This window comes from Falco naumanni, chromosome 12 (assembly GCF_017639655.2).
Source record: "Falco naumanni isolate bFalNau1 chromosome 12, bFalNau1.pat, whole genome shotgun sequence".
Taxonomy (NCBI): domain Eukaryota; kingdom Metazoa; phylum Chordata; class Aves; order Falconiformes; family Falconidae; genus Falco; species Falco naumanni.
Window position 1 is genome coordinate 2251446 of NC_054065.1, and position 15356 is coordinate 2266801.

Below are 15356 nucleotides of genomic sequence, written 5' to 3' on the forward strand. Positions count from 1 at the left end.
TACAGGAGCTACCACAATGGGACACTGATTGCGAAGGGCCTCTCTTGTTAACATTTAGTATTGCCAAATACTTAACAATGAAAGAAAACAGGGGAAAATTAACACTCAAACGAATGGCATCTGTGACATGACTCACAGCAGTGTAAAAGTTACATTTGTGGCAATCCCTCCAGGGCAGGTAACAACTGGGTGGGTTGAAGAATTTTGTAATTTGCCCATAATGAAGGCTGCCCCAAGCAGCATTTCTAATCTCAAACTAGTATCTAAGCAACAAACACGTATGTAGTACCGTGAAGTTTTACACTTTTACTAAAGAACTACAAACACCTCAAAAGGCTTTTTCAGACCCATGCAGTACCCTCACACTTCATAACCACAGGGAGGAACTGCCATGGGGTTTTTATCCTGCATGTGTTGATGTCAAATTATATACAAGCAAGTTGTTAAGTCTTGGCATGAAATGTCAGATGACACACGTGGTCATTTAAAAGTTAAATTAATTTATTTCAAGGAATGTTAAGTTCTTGGATGCCTAATTTCCTACTGTAGCAGGAAACAAGGGCACGTAACTTTACAAGAATTTCCTGAGAAAAGCTGCTGCCTACACAAACTCCATTGAAATCATATAATGATATGATGCAATTGTTCTAAATTCAGTATTTCACCAAATATTTAAGCCATTCAAGGTTAAGAACACTAACTATTAATAGCATCCTTTCACATCGTTAGATCAGGCTGCAAAGCCACAGCAAATAATGAGGTTTTCTCATCTGGCTCCTTTTAGCTATACATGCACGTTTATAAAGAGAAGTTTCCAGTTTAGGAAACCCTGCTTGTAAACTACTTTGAAATCTTTGAGGAAAGTATACAAGCTGCTACAGAAGATGGAGACTGCTGAAGATTAAGTGAAAAAAGGAGCTCCATTTTTAGCATCTTGAGGGTATCACACCTAGGATCACAAAAGGATCCAGGAGTTTTGATTATTAACAGGGGCAGCTGTAGGTCACCTCAGGTCTTCATGGAAATTACTGCGAAGTGGTTTTACACATCCCTTGCAGAGTGAGTTCCACCAAACTGCACAGGAGAGTTCTCAGTTAATGTTATTTGAGATAAAGAAAACCAACCCCAAACAAGCATTTCAAACAATGCTTGCTGCTTTAAATATTCTGTTCAGGGAAAAACAAGTCTCCAGAAAGAAGCAAGTATTTTCTTACTCTCTAAGCAGAAACCTATAGCCAAACTGGTTTAAGTAAGGTTTTGTGGGGGTTTTTTTTCAATATTATTTATATGGCCCAACTTGCAACAACTTTTCCTTTTTTGGAAAAATTACACTTGAGGCAAGTGGCCCAGCAATGAAGATACTCTGCATCATACAATGGCAGCACTAAGGTATATGCCATTTCATCTTCCTTTGATCAGCTAACAGAGTGAGAAGAAAGAAAGACCCACCCACTTCCCCTGCAGCACCCAACTGCCAACCAAAGCCAGAACAGATGGACAAGGAAGATATGTCAACTCTGGCTCTGTTGCAATTCTTTCTGTTACAATTCCCAAATCACCAAAATAAATACCCACCACAAGGATGTTTTTAAAGGGCCACTAAATACTTCTGACACGTAACTGCCAGCCTCACCTCACTCTTCCAAACAAACATTTTGATCAATAACGCTATGGACAGGACCCAAGCAGCATTTCAGAAGATGGTTCTATAATGCCACTTCCTATTAAAAGTCCCTCATCCATATGGGTGTCGCTGTATCTCCTCAGAGCAGGGGCAGAATTTTGCATGCCATGTTTTGTTATTAAAAGTAAACAAGTCACACAGGTCAGCTCCAAAGAAACTTTTCGTTACTCTTGTAAGTACGGCAAGAGAACAGGGAATTCTCAGGAATAGGATGCACATACCTATGACAGACCAGCAATCCAGTGGCTCATCATGAGTAAAATTAAATCCTCTGAAGAATGAAGATAAACCATTTGGCTTCTGAGCATAAACTAAGCTCACAGACAATTAAGTGACACGCAGGACAAGAAACGCCACATAGATTAACTGTGCCTTCTCCCCCTAATTTATCAACTGACCTCATCACATAAATTCTGCCTTCTTTTAGAGTCAGCATCAGGTGGTGGGTAAATAACTCACTTTATTAAAGTCAGGTGGACACAATAATCAACTACAACTGTTCACAGCCCACCTGATGGCTGGAAATATCCATTTCACAATCACAACTACATTTAAATCACAAATACATTTACTAGCAAAGCTTGGAATGAATTTAGAACAATCTCAGATGCGAACATTCACAGATCCAGCGTTTACAGTCACCAATTTAGATTATTTTAATATATTTAATTAAAGAGAAAGAAGCAGAAGGAAACAATCTAGCCAACTGCAAACACCTGTCCAGCTAGACATGGCTTCAAAGATATGTATTCTGTCTTTGGCAATATTTGTAACCAAAAAAATACCATGTAATTCCTCTAAAAACTAAATTAACTCTTCCTTAAGACCCAGACTCTTTAACCACATTTTGAAATAAACAGAAATCTGAGTTCTGGCAGTGCCATAAAGCAGAAAAATACAATAATTACCCCAGAACTTAATCAAAGGCATGAGGTCTAAAGAGCCATGCAAATCCTATCATTATGCAGACATTATCCAATTTAATTTTACAGATTAAACCAATCATAAGATTCCCTTTCACCGATTTGTACAGATGGAATTTTTCCCTGCTTTCCCCATAATTAAACAAATTAAGCAGTATTTAGATTAGCAACTTTATCATTGCAGAAGAATATATTTATTAGCTCAATTAATCTTTAAAGAATGGAGAACAGATGCTGCAAGATTTCTTTTAGCATCTATTCCCAAGACATTACCTTGTGTGACAAGCCTCTGATATAAGAGCTTACAGTCTGCAAAATAAAAACAAATCAATGCATAAGATATCTTCAGGTCAAAAGAGGGAACACGGACATTCATTAGAGGATTCATTATACCACTAGCATTTGTATAAGACTATCTTTACATGAAATGAATAAGGGAGTGGGAAGATTGCACACACTGTCCTGATGTCCTCCTCATCAATAAAGATGACCCGGTATCAAGCAGCACTGCACTTCCTGGGCTGCAGTAAGATTTTGACCAATACAGGTTTTAGCTATCCACTTCAGGTTTTTGTCACTTAGACACAATCCACATACACCAGAAAACTTATTTTCTTATCTGATTATGTGATCTTTTAAAGAAAATGTGGGCTTAAAACACTGAAAATTCATGCCCTTGCCCCAGGAACAGCATTTCTCAAGCTGAAGATGAAGAAAAGCAGCAACTTTTCTTCCACCACTACCACATACATTTTGCTACTTCCTCCAGATCTTGCTTGTGCCTTTCAGTTCTGCAGCTACAACCTGCTTTTGAAGGCCTCACACATGCTCTTTCATCTGTTTTACTTGGCATTCATTTCCTTATGAAACACAAAGGACAGAGAAGGATAGGCATTAAGGAATTTCACCTTCTGTCAGAAAAGAGGGAACAGCAGAGTTAAAAAAAAAAAGAAGACACAAACCAGTAACAACTGCTTAAGTACTAAAATTTTGACATTAGACCAAAAGCATCCAATAAACTCAAACACTTTTAATTGACAACAGAAAAGTTTATATTTATCTCAGTCTTGTCTTATTTAAAGACATCTTAATTAACATATTCTTCAGAGCCGATGAAGTTGATGACATGATTACTGCGTTCATTAAAAAGCTGTAAGCAGAAGTTCACAGTACATGCTGAAGACACAAAGCAAGCCTTCCAGCAAAACCAGGGAGGGTCACACTGGTATTCCTAACACTTCTACATGTCAGAGGAGGGGGCACAGAAGTATTCTTCATACCTCAGAAAGTAATAAAGGAGACAAACCCATTAAAAACCACAGGTAAAGGTAACAGCAATAATTTAAAAACATCTGTAACTTAAAATCTTTGTTTTGACAGCTACAGTTAGCAGCAGATTGATTATTTCCATTTGAAAGATAAAAACATTCTACTGAGATAATTTGATTTTCTCAGATTTTGGGAATATTAGTAACCCCATTATTTTTATTGTAATACTTCTCATTGATGGAAAAACCAATTTAAAAAAAGCTATCCACCAAACTTATGTCATATTGCTGTAGTCCAGTGATGTCAGTGCTAGTTGTACTGTGCTTCCCTAAAAACTGTCTTAAAAACTGGAAAACGCTATGCAGTGTTTTCAAAGCATAGCAGGAGTAATTTCTATTTTAGATCACAAAAGAAGAAACAAACAAAAAAAGCCACATGAAAACACACTCAACTATTCTACTCAGAATGGGTCTCACACTTTACTATTTTTTACCAGGTACAAATAGCTTTTTTTCTTTCATTTCTAATGCAGCTTGATAGTTACACCATTTTCCTCCTACTTCATGCATAAGCATTTCTGAGTATCTCAGGACAACTCATCTGTAAACTATACGCTGCTTTACATTTTCTAGCCAGCAAAAGATCAAGAACTATTTCCTTGCTTGTACAGTATCTAGAACCCAAAGGACAACCATACATTTCTGATTTTTTGCATGCGAGTTTCATAGTTACTATAGTAACATGCCAGCTCAATTCATTCAAAGTATTAACAGAAAACAAAGAAACATAACTCAAGGACACCAAGACATGCCTCAATTTGTGGGTTAACTGTCCTTTGTTATTCTAACACCTTCCTAGCTCACAAATCCAGACTGATCTAGTAAGAGTCACCAAGCAGCTGGGTGTGGCAAAATGGACTTTTAAACAGGCAGTCAAAGCCAGTAACCTCCCTCAAAATCAGGTGGCAAGCAGCAAAGCCCCCACAGAATTCTAACAGGATGGAAAAATCAATCTCCAGGGTTGGAAGAATGATGCCTATATGCCTTCTGCTAAGTAGCCAGGCTCCCACACCGAGTGCTCTCCAAAATCCTCATCTTCCCCATCCTGAGCACTGGAAGAAGAAGGAGGAAAAGCAAAGCAAACATCCTCACGATACATCAACCAGAAAGTTACACTAGAAAAATGCATCACAAATTACTGAAATAACAGAAGATGCATCTGCAAGCCACTTAGAAACCACGTTTTTCCAGTCACTGATCTACGTTTAAGATTGTCTTTTCACCATGCTGAATGCCAACAACCACAGCTTATTTCTCTCCTCATGAGCTGCCAAGTTTGAGTCTCTTGACCTTAGGCCTTTCTATTCCAACCGCCACACATTTCTAACCCATCTGCAGATCAGCTGTTGCAAAAGAACTTGACGCTTTCCTAGCGACATTGTACTTGTCAGCAGGAGAGAACCACTGACCAGGAGACTTAAACTTTGTCCTCAACTTGTTAGCAGCTATCTGTAAGATAAGAAATTCAGTGCTCACCAGGTGGTGATGCAACAGAATGGACAAAATTGTGTAGACATGCCACAAACTTCCTTAAGTACAGATAGGAAGGAAGGGAAAAAAGGGCAAACAAATAGTAGTTCTTCACTGTCTCCTAACTTGTGGTTTGTAGGATTTCATCGCCAAGAGGAAAACTCCCAATGCAATTCAAAACTTCCCTGAGGGCTACATCATTATATGGTAGGTGGAAGCTGTGTGGTTTTTCCTGGAAAGCAAGTCAAAGATATACACCAAAGCAAATATACTATCAAACTTGGCTGGACTAACCTTGCACATACTTCTGGCTAACAGAATAGATAGATGTTTGGCTTTAGAAACTCTTACACCAGCTGAAATACAAAAGCAGGCCCCACTGTGCTAGACATTGCACACGCACATGACACCAAACAAATAAAAACCAAACAAATAAAAACCAAACAAATAAAAACCAAACAAATAAAAACCAAACAAATAAAAACCAAACAAATAAAAACCAAACAAATAAAAACCAAACAAATAAAAACCAAACAAATAAAAACCAAACAAATAAAAACCAAACAAATAAAAACCAAACAAATAAAAACCAAACAAATAAAAACCAAACAAATAAAAACCAAACAAATAAAAACCAAACAAATAAAAACCAAACAAATAAAAACCAAACAAATAAAAACCAAACAAATAAAAACCAAACAAATAAAAACCAAACAAATAGCCATCTCTAGGTGAGCCAACTCACCTAGATGAGAACATGAAATATGAAAATGAAGTTACTAGCTTCACTATACCAGTCAAATTGCTGGTTACTCTCCTCCTTATATGTCACTATAACGGAAACTATGTAATAGAAATAAAAAAAAAAAAAATCACAGTCTACCTTTGATATACCTAGGTCATAACCATGTCCGTTACAGCTTTACTGACTACACTTGGGCAGAGAAAAGGTCTTGCACCTCAAGGAAACACTGAATATCACTGAAGATCAGTGGGAATATATTTTAATAAATCAAAGTCACCAGTGGCAGTATTCAAGGACAGCTATATTTTTTGCAAGTTGTGCTGCATTCCGTCCTTAAAAGAATAAAAAAACCTGAGAAGCATATATGCTGCTTCAGAATTTGTATAAAATGCACACTACAGGATCCGCATCTTCCTACTGCAGGATAAAAGGTACAGTCTCTAAGAGTAAGCAGAAGTGTGCATAGATCAGTCTGTATAATCACCACCTACTGAGGGTGAACTCTTAATACGGAGCAGCTTGCATGCTCCTGGTACAGCTTGGGGCATCCCTGCTGACCTCTGCTTGACAGTCTGGCACATAAACAATCTGTTCATGAAACCTCCCTCCTCAATGCTGATGAATTAAAACCAGGCCCTATAAAACTAAATGGAAAAACAAGATTAATTAATAAACATTTGCGTATGTATTGAACCGTGGCCGAGTTGCAGGCAACTGACACACAAGGAAATGTATTTATTCACTTTGGATGCTGGTCTGTGGGCAGTCTGGTGTATTTAGTAGATGGGTTACTTGTAAGTGTAGTTTTAACTTCAAAACACAGTAGTTTCTTCCAGGAAAGTGATACGTGACCTTCCTTTAAAAGCGGGATCTAGTACTGCTAGGATTTAGGGCTTTAAAGATGGCAGGCGTTATCTTCTCATCATTTACTGGTTAATCTTACTTTGGACAGCTAGCAAAGAAAAAAAAAAAAGCGCATTACTTTTACCATGTAACACTACCTCAAATTTACTCTTCTTTGCACTGCATACAAATTTAGGTAATCGTAACATCTTAGTAGTAATCTCTCAAGAAGAACTGCAGGTTTTGCTACCCACATAACTGTACATAGCAAAAAAACAGAAAGCATGCAGGGGAGCATAAGTTTTACTTTAGTCCTTGTTTTCTTCTCCAGCAAATATTTGTATTAGCTCTTAAGAGGATAGGCTGCTGATACACAGCCAGAGACTTGGGTTAGATACAGTTATGCGACAGTCTCTTACAACAATAATACTGAATACTCCTAAGTACATAACCAACAGAAATTACAAAGATAAACTGCTTAAAACACGTTCAGGTATATTAAATAATGTATTTTAATGGGCCATCAAGTCGTCCAGACGTTTCCTCTATCGTTACACTGACAAAAACCAGCACCATGGCCTACTGTTGCAAATAAAATAATCCCTACTATTCTTTGCATACTGGCTATAGGCAATACTGCTTTCTTCTTCTCTTGGAGATAGAATTTCAAAGTTATTTGCTTCAAATTCTCACTAAATCAAAGCCTTAGATTTTAAGTATGAAGAGAATGGAATATTTTCAGGTTTTCTAGAATATGAACTCCAACTCTTGTGTTGTATTTTAAACTCAACAAACAGAGCAGAAAGTGAATGAAACCGTAACACTCCAGAAGAGAGGGAACCATCCCAGCCACGTGACTATCCGTACCGCAGCCACTCTGCCACAAATTGTGGGCATCAAATTGATTTTGCCAATTCCACAGCAAAACTAAAAGTGAATTAGTTTGAGCCCAACTTAAATATTTTGATTGAGAGAGTTCTGCATCTAGCAGCTGGTGTTAAAACTAAAAAATATTTGATGTTTAAATAGATACTTGACAACTTGAAACCAAGTATTCCTGTCATGAGAGGACCAAGGCGTTGGTGGCGTAACTAGACAATGCTTTTGTCAAAATAATTTGTTCTAGTAGTTTCAAGTACTTAAGACATTGCCTCCAATATTCCAACCCATCGTTAGACGGGCATTATGTGTTACAACACATTGTCTTGGGAAACCAGGCCTCCCAGAGACTCCAGTCAGAGCTCTAAATTAATCATCACTGATGAATTGAAGTCACTCTTCAACACCATCTCAGCTACACTATCCAGTTCTCACACAGATAGGTCTCTAATAAGAATTACTGTGCTTTTTGCCTTACACTTCAGGGGTCAGAGAGTAGAAAAAAAAAGTCAGCTCTAGAAATCACAATTTTATCCCTACTTTTCAAAGCAACAGCAAGATTTGGTTGATCCTATTCCTTCCATTCTGTTTTGTTCCAGTCACACCTTCCAGAGCTCCATTCAAAGAACGTGCCTCAAAAAAAAAAAATCTGTTAACCCATCATATAGGATCCCTCCTCTTAAGTCCTTTGCGAGCTTTTGTCATCATCTGTCCTCCAGACTGGGGCGGGGATTCTCCTCAGCATACTGCTATAGAGAGAGCCACCATAAGAACAAAAAAAAAAGTAGGCTTCATGAAAGACAAGAGCACAACTGACCACAAAGTCCTATCGCATATGCAAATAAAATGCATCGTGAAACTGCCCCCCAACAAAACTGAATTCAGGTTTAACAACAGGCCTTTTTTGTTATTGTTCCAGATGCTTTTCTAGAGTAAGTCTTGAGAATCATGCCCACTCATACCATGACATCAAATTAGTACTGAAATCCTGCATCTTTTAAAACCTATACAACATAGCAATATGACAACAGCACAATGAAGACAAGAATGCACCATCACGATGATAAGGCGCTTCGATTTGCTCATTTTCGCTGTTTTAATAGTCTCGAGTTAGCTCTTGTATTCTGGACTAAGCAAAAGCAGAGCCAAGGCACAATCACAATCCCCATGCAACACATTAGTCATGCCGGGTCAGCTATCAGACCTTGCAAGAAGGGGTCTGGCAGCAGCACCAGCAATTGTTGGGGGCGGGGTGGTGTGACACGCCCTCCACTACGGCAGCTCTGCACTCCGGAGGACCCCGGCCCGCAGGGGCGACCCCCTCCGAGCAGCCCCGGCTGGCAGCTGTGGCTACCTGCAGCCACCCAGCAGGCATCTGCAGGGCCGGAGGCTGGTTATTTTCCTGCCACACCTACGGCAGCCTCTACGCCTTTTGTGCTTCCATACGCACCTCACTAGTTTACGCTCCCTTTTGGGCCTTACGATTCATTGTCTGCAGCCGGAGAGCAGCGCTCCCCACACCGGCCCGCCGGCCCAAGGCCTGCCGCCCGCGCCAGGCCCGCAGAGACGCCCATCCCCTCACCTTCCGCCCGGCTCCCGGCCTCCGTGAGGCGGGCTCAGGCAGGAGGGCGCGCTGCTCCCCGACTCCTCTCCTTGCCCCTCCCAGCGAGGTGACTTGCTTAAAATGAGTAACACTAAAAGCAGCTGTCTCCCTCCCCCCCTCACGCTCCCCCAGCCGCCGCAGGGCCGCCCGTCGCCCCCACGCCCGGAGCCGCGCCACGGGCGCCGCCTGCCCGGGACGACGCGCCAGGGGGTCGGGGAAGCTGCTGCCGCCGCCGCGGGCAGGTTTCGCGCCAGGGGAAGCAGCGGCCGCTACCTCAGGCGCTGCCCCGCGACGCGGCCGTTGCCAGGCGGCGGCGGCCTCGCCCCCGGGAGGCCCATGTGCGAGGCGGCGCTCCCCCCCTCCCGCCATTAGCATAACACAGAGGAGAGGGGAGGGAAAGAGATGAAATTAAAAAAAAAAAAGGGGGGGGAGGGGGAGCCCTTTTTCCCGCATGAGCTGCGACGGGGCGGCGGGGAGCGGGGCCGCGGGGCGCGGCTAAGGGGAGGGAGCGATGCTGCAAGAGGCGGCCGCGGGCCGGCAGACAAAGGGAACCTCCCGGCGGTGCAGCGGGGAGTGAGAACGGGAGCGATTCGGGCGGAGGCGCCCGGCTTGCGAGGACGGCCGCCCTCCCCGGCCCTGGGGCGGAGGTACTTACCAGCCGAGCCGGAGGAGGACCCTCTTCTCCGGGGCGCGGCGGCGGGCTCGGACTTAGGCGGCTGGGGCTGAGCGGGCCGGGGGGGGGCCGAGGGCTGCTCCTGCGCGGGGGACGGCGTGGTGGCGGCGGAGGAGGAGGAGGAGACGGCTCCCAGGGGGCTCCAGTCAGGCTGCGGTGGCTCCGGAGCGGCGGGGCGGGGCGGCTCGGCGGGGCCGCCGAGGTCCAGCAGCTGCGGCGGCCGCTCCTGCAGGGCTGCGGCGGGAGCTGTGGCGGGCTTCCTCTCCATCACCTCCAGCTGCTCGTCAAAGTCTTCGTCCTCGTCCTCTTCTTCCTCCTCCTCTTCCTCCTCCTCCTTTTCGTCGTCGAGCACGAACTGGTAGTTAAACTGGGGCTGCTGCGGCCGCACTGGCCCGGAGGAGGAGGAGGAGACCAGGGGTGACTGGTCCAGCTCGTCCATGGTGTCTGGAGCTGGCGGAACAATGAGTGTGCGGCGCTGGGGCTGTGCCTGTGCCGGCTGCGGGGGGAGGGCGTGAGCTGCGCTGCCGCCGCCGCTGCGGGACCCAGACTCCACGCCCTGGTGAGTCACCGCCGTGGGCGGGGGTGAGGCGCGGCCGCCTGCAACGCCCCGCCCGCCGCGCCGCTGAGCGACGGCGCCCTCAGCCAGTAGGAACGGGAGAGGGGCGCGGGCGCGCCAATGAGGCGCGGCGCTGGGTGCGGCTGCCTTATGCATATGCAGTGTTGGGGTGGGGCGCGAGGGCTGGCCGGGCGCGGAGGGAGAAGTCGGGTAAAGTTCAGCGCGCAGAGCGCGGCTGGGGCGGGAGCGGCCCGCGGGGCCGAGGCCGGGCCCACTCCCACCTGCGCGCCGGACGGGCGCCCCGCGGCGGGGGCGGGGCCGCGGCGCCCCCTGCGGGACGGGGCGGGGCCGGGGGTGTCCCTCCATCCGTCCGCGGGCCGGGCTCGGCGGCGGCGTGACGGACATCTTGTGAGCGCGTGTGGTGATTCATCGCTTTCCCCTGCCGGGACCGGTGTTCCGTGGTTGCTGTTCGTACAGCGGGCGGAACCCCTTCGCGCCCGGGGCAGGGGGAGAGGGCCGCAGGGTTCCCCGCGCCCCCGGGCACCGACCCGCCGCGACGCGGTTCCTCTCACCCTGGGTGCGACCGAATGGTCCCGAGGCTCCTCCGCACTGCGGGGCTGGGCGAGGCTCCCTACCGCTCCCGCGCCGGCTCCTCGGGCTCCGCGCGGGCGGGGGCATCACCCCCGGGGCGGGCAGCGCAGCCGCCGGCGCCATCCTCCCAGGGGCAGGGGTGCTTTAACCAACACATGATGCAAAAAAACCTGCCGTGTTTTAAAACAAAACAGAGCGAGACATTTTCAGAAGAGGCAAACTTGTTTAATCCCTGGCGTAAGTCAGCCATCCGAACAGATCCAACCAGCTCTTTAAAAATTTAATTATGCAACTTGTGCGGGCGAAAAAAAAAAATGTGGCAGCTTGTTCACAAAGTGAAAACTGGCGTCTGTCTGCGTTAGGCTCCGGTGTGGTCTCTTGCTTTCTGCTCAGAGACGGAACGCTGGCCACAGCCCTCAGGGTAATGATTTAACTTAAACCGTGTATATTTGGATGTGATTTCTACCCACACGGCTACCACAGTCAGACCAAAAGGACTTATAATTCTGTATTTAATACTATTCCAACATTGTTACAGATTCTTAACCCACAGATGATTTATTCTCCCACATATGCCAGTATAAAGAGTTCATGGAAATGTTCAAAGCAAATTGCAAGTTCAGTGAGACACAAGAACAACGCTCGCATTGCTTCCGCTGCTCTGTGCCCAGGTGAGCCGCCCCGCTGAGCAGAACGCCCGATGCCCTGGCACCAGAAGCTCCCGAGCAGGCCCTGTGCAGCACACCTGCGGCGAGGGGCAGCTGCATGCTGCAGAGGGAAGAGTCTCCAGCAGGAAACTGGGGTTAGATCTCCAGTGTTTGGTGGCTTCCTGAAACACTGGATGGCAACACATGAATGGAGGGGCTCTAGGGGTCCCAGCACTGAGTCCTCTCTTGTCTCAGAAAAATATATCATATTCTTTGCGTAAACTGAACCCAAATATTTGAGCGTGGGGTGGTTTGTTGCTGCTATTTGTATTGGGAAGGCTATTCTAAAATACCCCCTTCCCCAGTCTTAATTTGCTCAAGGCCAACACGTGTCCTATTCCCTTTAATTTAAATTGTTCTTTTCACTGACACTTAATATTTAACAGGCTTTAAAGAATACACTTTGTCCAGCCCTTGCTTTCTTAAGCTAAAACTAGAAGAGCTCCGCTGTCACCCTTTCTCCTGCTCCTCTGAGCAGCCTTGCCCTGCACCAGATCCAGTCTCAGTTCAGACACAGGAAGTTCCAGATGAGATTTTTTGCAGGAATGACATTAACATTCCCTATCTCTACCATAAATTACTAGAAGGAATGTGAAAATTATTTTTATAAATACAGTGAAGGCAACACTGTTGCCCCAATGGAGATAAAAATTTCACAGCAGGTGAATAAGGACTTAACAACCTGCGAGGTCTTCAGACTTCACTCTTCTCCACTACCATTTTGTATCTCCTATTGACAAATTATCGTGTATATTTTCAGGTCAGCCCTTCTGACAGTGATATAAGGGGTGTTACAGTGGCAGCAGGATTAAATTCCATGTTTTGTAAAATTCAAAAGTTCTGGCTAAAAACTTTTCCCAGATTTATTGTTACATCTCTGTTACCGCCAGTGGACTATGTATGAATAAATAAAGACAGAAGAGGCTCAGTGGCTCCCATCATGCTCACTGAAATTTATATTGTACCACTTAGGACAGAGTGTAACCCAACATTCAGCTCAGTCAGCTTAGGTATCCACCCTGAATGTCACCTAGCTGTCAATTATCCCTGAATGATATTCCGATCTGGTAGAAACAGTGGGTCCTGACATGGAGGATCACAGATCACAGCCCTAGATCCCTGCTGTAACTCCAGTACAGCACTTCTACTTCCCCAAGCCAGTAATTTGGTTCCTGATTTACGATACAAAGTGATACCTGCACTCTTTCCACTTACCGATTGCTATGCCTACCTGGTGTCTTACACCAGCTGCCACAGGGTAAGTACATGCAAAGAAAATCTGAACACTGCTTCCTTTCTCTTCCTACCAGCTAGTCAATTTGGAGAATGTACGTGGGGGAGAGCACTCACTTCTGGGTAATACAAATTCTCAGAACATTTTTACTCTTTGAAGAAGCTTAATATACTAAAATGTATCAAGAAACGAGTAACAATCTAGTGATGGCTTTTATCTGAGAAAAAAGCCAGGCGAGACTTAATGACCTTATCAATGAATAGAGAGAGGTCTGTAATCTTCAGTGGCATTTTACCCTGTTCACAGTAGATGACTGGGCCTGAAATAGTTTACTAAAAGGAAAATTCAGCTTTTCTGTGTACTTATTTATTACATAGCAGTAAAGGGGGTGTGTGTGTTTGTCTTATAAATCTGCCGTTTCTGTGTAGCAAATAAAAGTACTTTGACTGAATAAAGTCATTATAATTTCACTAGCCAATCTGGTTTTTGCATCTCTTGGTTAAACAAGAAAATGGAATTTTAACATTCCATTAAAGTATACCCTCAGGCAACAAGGTACTTTTGAAAATTTGTGAAAATCTGAGTACAAACATAGCGCTGAAACTAATTTTAACATATCAAACTGCAGTGATTTTTGTTCATTTACAAGTAGGAAAAAATCTATATATAATTTAGCTGATTTTATCAGAATGCTTGAAAGCGAATCTATCATCAGTTAAAGTCAAATGAAAGGAGTTTTTATTTAGAGAAAGGAAGTGACTAAAGGTCTTGGAGGGAAACAGGAAGGGAGTTCCAGATAGCCTCAGCAAGTCAAATTAACAAGCCAGAGGAAAATACAGCTCTCCAGCACTGAAACTATACTGCGAAACACCCTTTCTTTTAGCTCTTTAGAAAATTATTTTACAATTCTTTTATGAAGGATTGTCAACAAGTAGGAGTACTTTGCAGATATTCAGCAAGTTAATGTACAACTTGGTTTTCGTGAGGTGTTTTTACATAGCAAACTTAGGAAAAAAAGCATTCAGCACGTGAAAGAGAAACCAGTTGGTGTTTCTGCATTTCCACAGCAGTGCTGACATTGGCTACGTTCTGGTTGGATTTTTTTCTGTCCACTCTGAACTTCTGCTTGATCTCACACAGAAGTAATATGATATCACAGCATATCATAGGCTAGGAAAATAATTGTGATGGGACAAATGCAGTATTACCACTTCACAGCGGGATCAAACAGAAGAAAAAAAAATTGGTCTCAGATAGCAATTTAAAAAGATGGAGTTAAAACTGCAAGGGTGGCTGGATTTCTGTCCCTCCTTTTAAGCCTGAGATACAATCCTTCATGTTTCAGGCATCATGTCTTTATCTCTGGAAGGATAAAACTCCGATTCTTTTGCTTTCAGATTTTGCCTGTCGTCCAGTGCCTTGGGCATCAAGTATATTTACCTAGCAAGTTTGTCTTTGAACAACTGCTGTACTTCTTTTCAAGATCAGTGCTGGGACATTGTGACGAAATCACTGCTCCGTTTATTAATACAAATGCAGCACATGGAAGGAAAAAGTGTTAAAGCAACAGTACAGAGGGATTACTATCTCTTGATGGTAACTGAGTCAGGCTCAGCTTTATCAGAATCTTCTGTGGGGCCTGCCTTTCAGCCTCATCCTCTGCAGTAATTAACATTTTCTTGAAAATAGCTTTTTAAACCTTTTATGTTCTTGTTCCAGGCACTTCCTATTCTGGTATTGTTTCTAACATCCCATAGGCTGACTGAGATGAAGCCAATTTTTCCACTTTTTTTTTATGCCTCCCAAGATCATCTTGATAAATCAAAACAGTCTGTTTCTACAGTAAATGTCTCATAACCATGTCAATATGCAGTATCCTGATCCAGATCTGTCACTAAACATTCTTTAAAACTTCCTTCAGCCGGCCAGCCAGGTGCTAAGCCAGGCCATCTGCATAAAAGAGAGTGGTTTAAGAACAGCTCTAAATTACACCAACTGCCATGAGTGAGAAGTTGCCATTAGCTGTAGCTTTAATTTCCTATACCTGGGTGATTTCTTCCTAGGCCACAACTTGGTCTGTTTAAGCTTTCATTCAAAGGAACTAAAGCTGATGCATAACA

At 44.0% G+C, this 15356-nt stretch overlaps 1 protein-coding gene across 3 annotated transcripts in view; it reads right to left on the minus strand.

The window, feature by feature from the left end:
* Positions 1-10718, minus strand: part of RTN4 (reticulon 4) — a 48102-nt gene extending 37384 nt beyond the window's left edge. Inside the window, exon 1 of one of the 3 annotated variants that reach the window (XM_040611382.1) lies at positions 10131-10718. In XM_040611382.1, the coding sequence (XP_040467316.1) occupies positions 10131-10587 (457 nt within the window). In that variant the 5' untranslated portion in view covers positions 10588-10718. The remainder of the gene's footprint in view (positions 1-10130) is intronic. The other 2 variants (XM_040611384.1, XM_040611385.1) reach the window with 2 other exon arrangements.
* Between the last annotated feature and the right edge of the window lie 4638 nt (positions 10719-15356).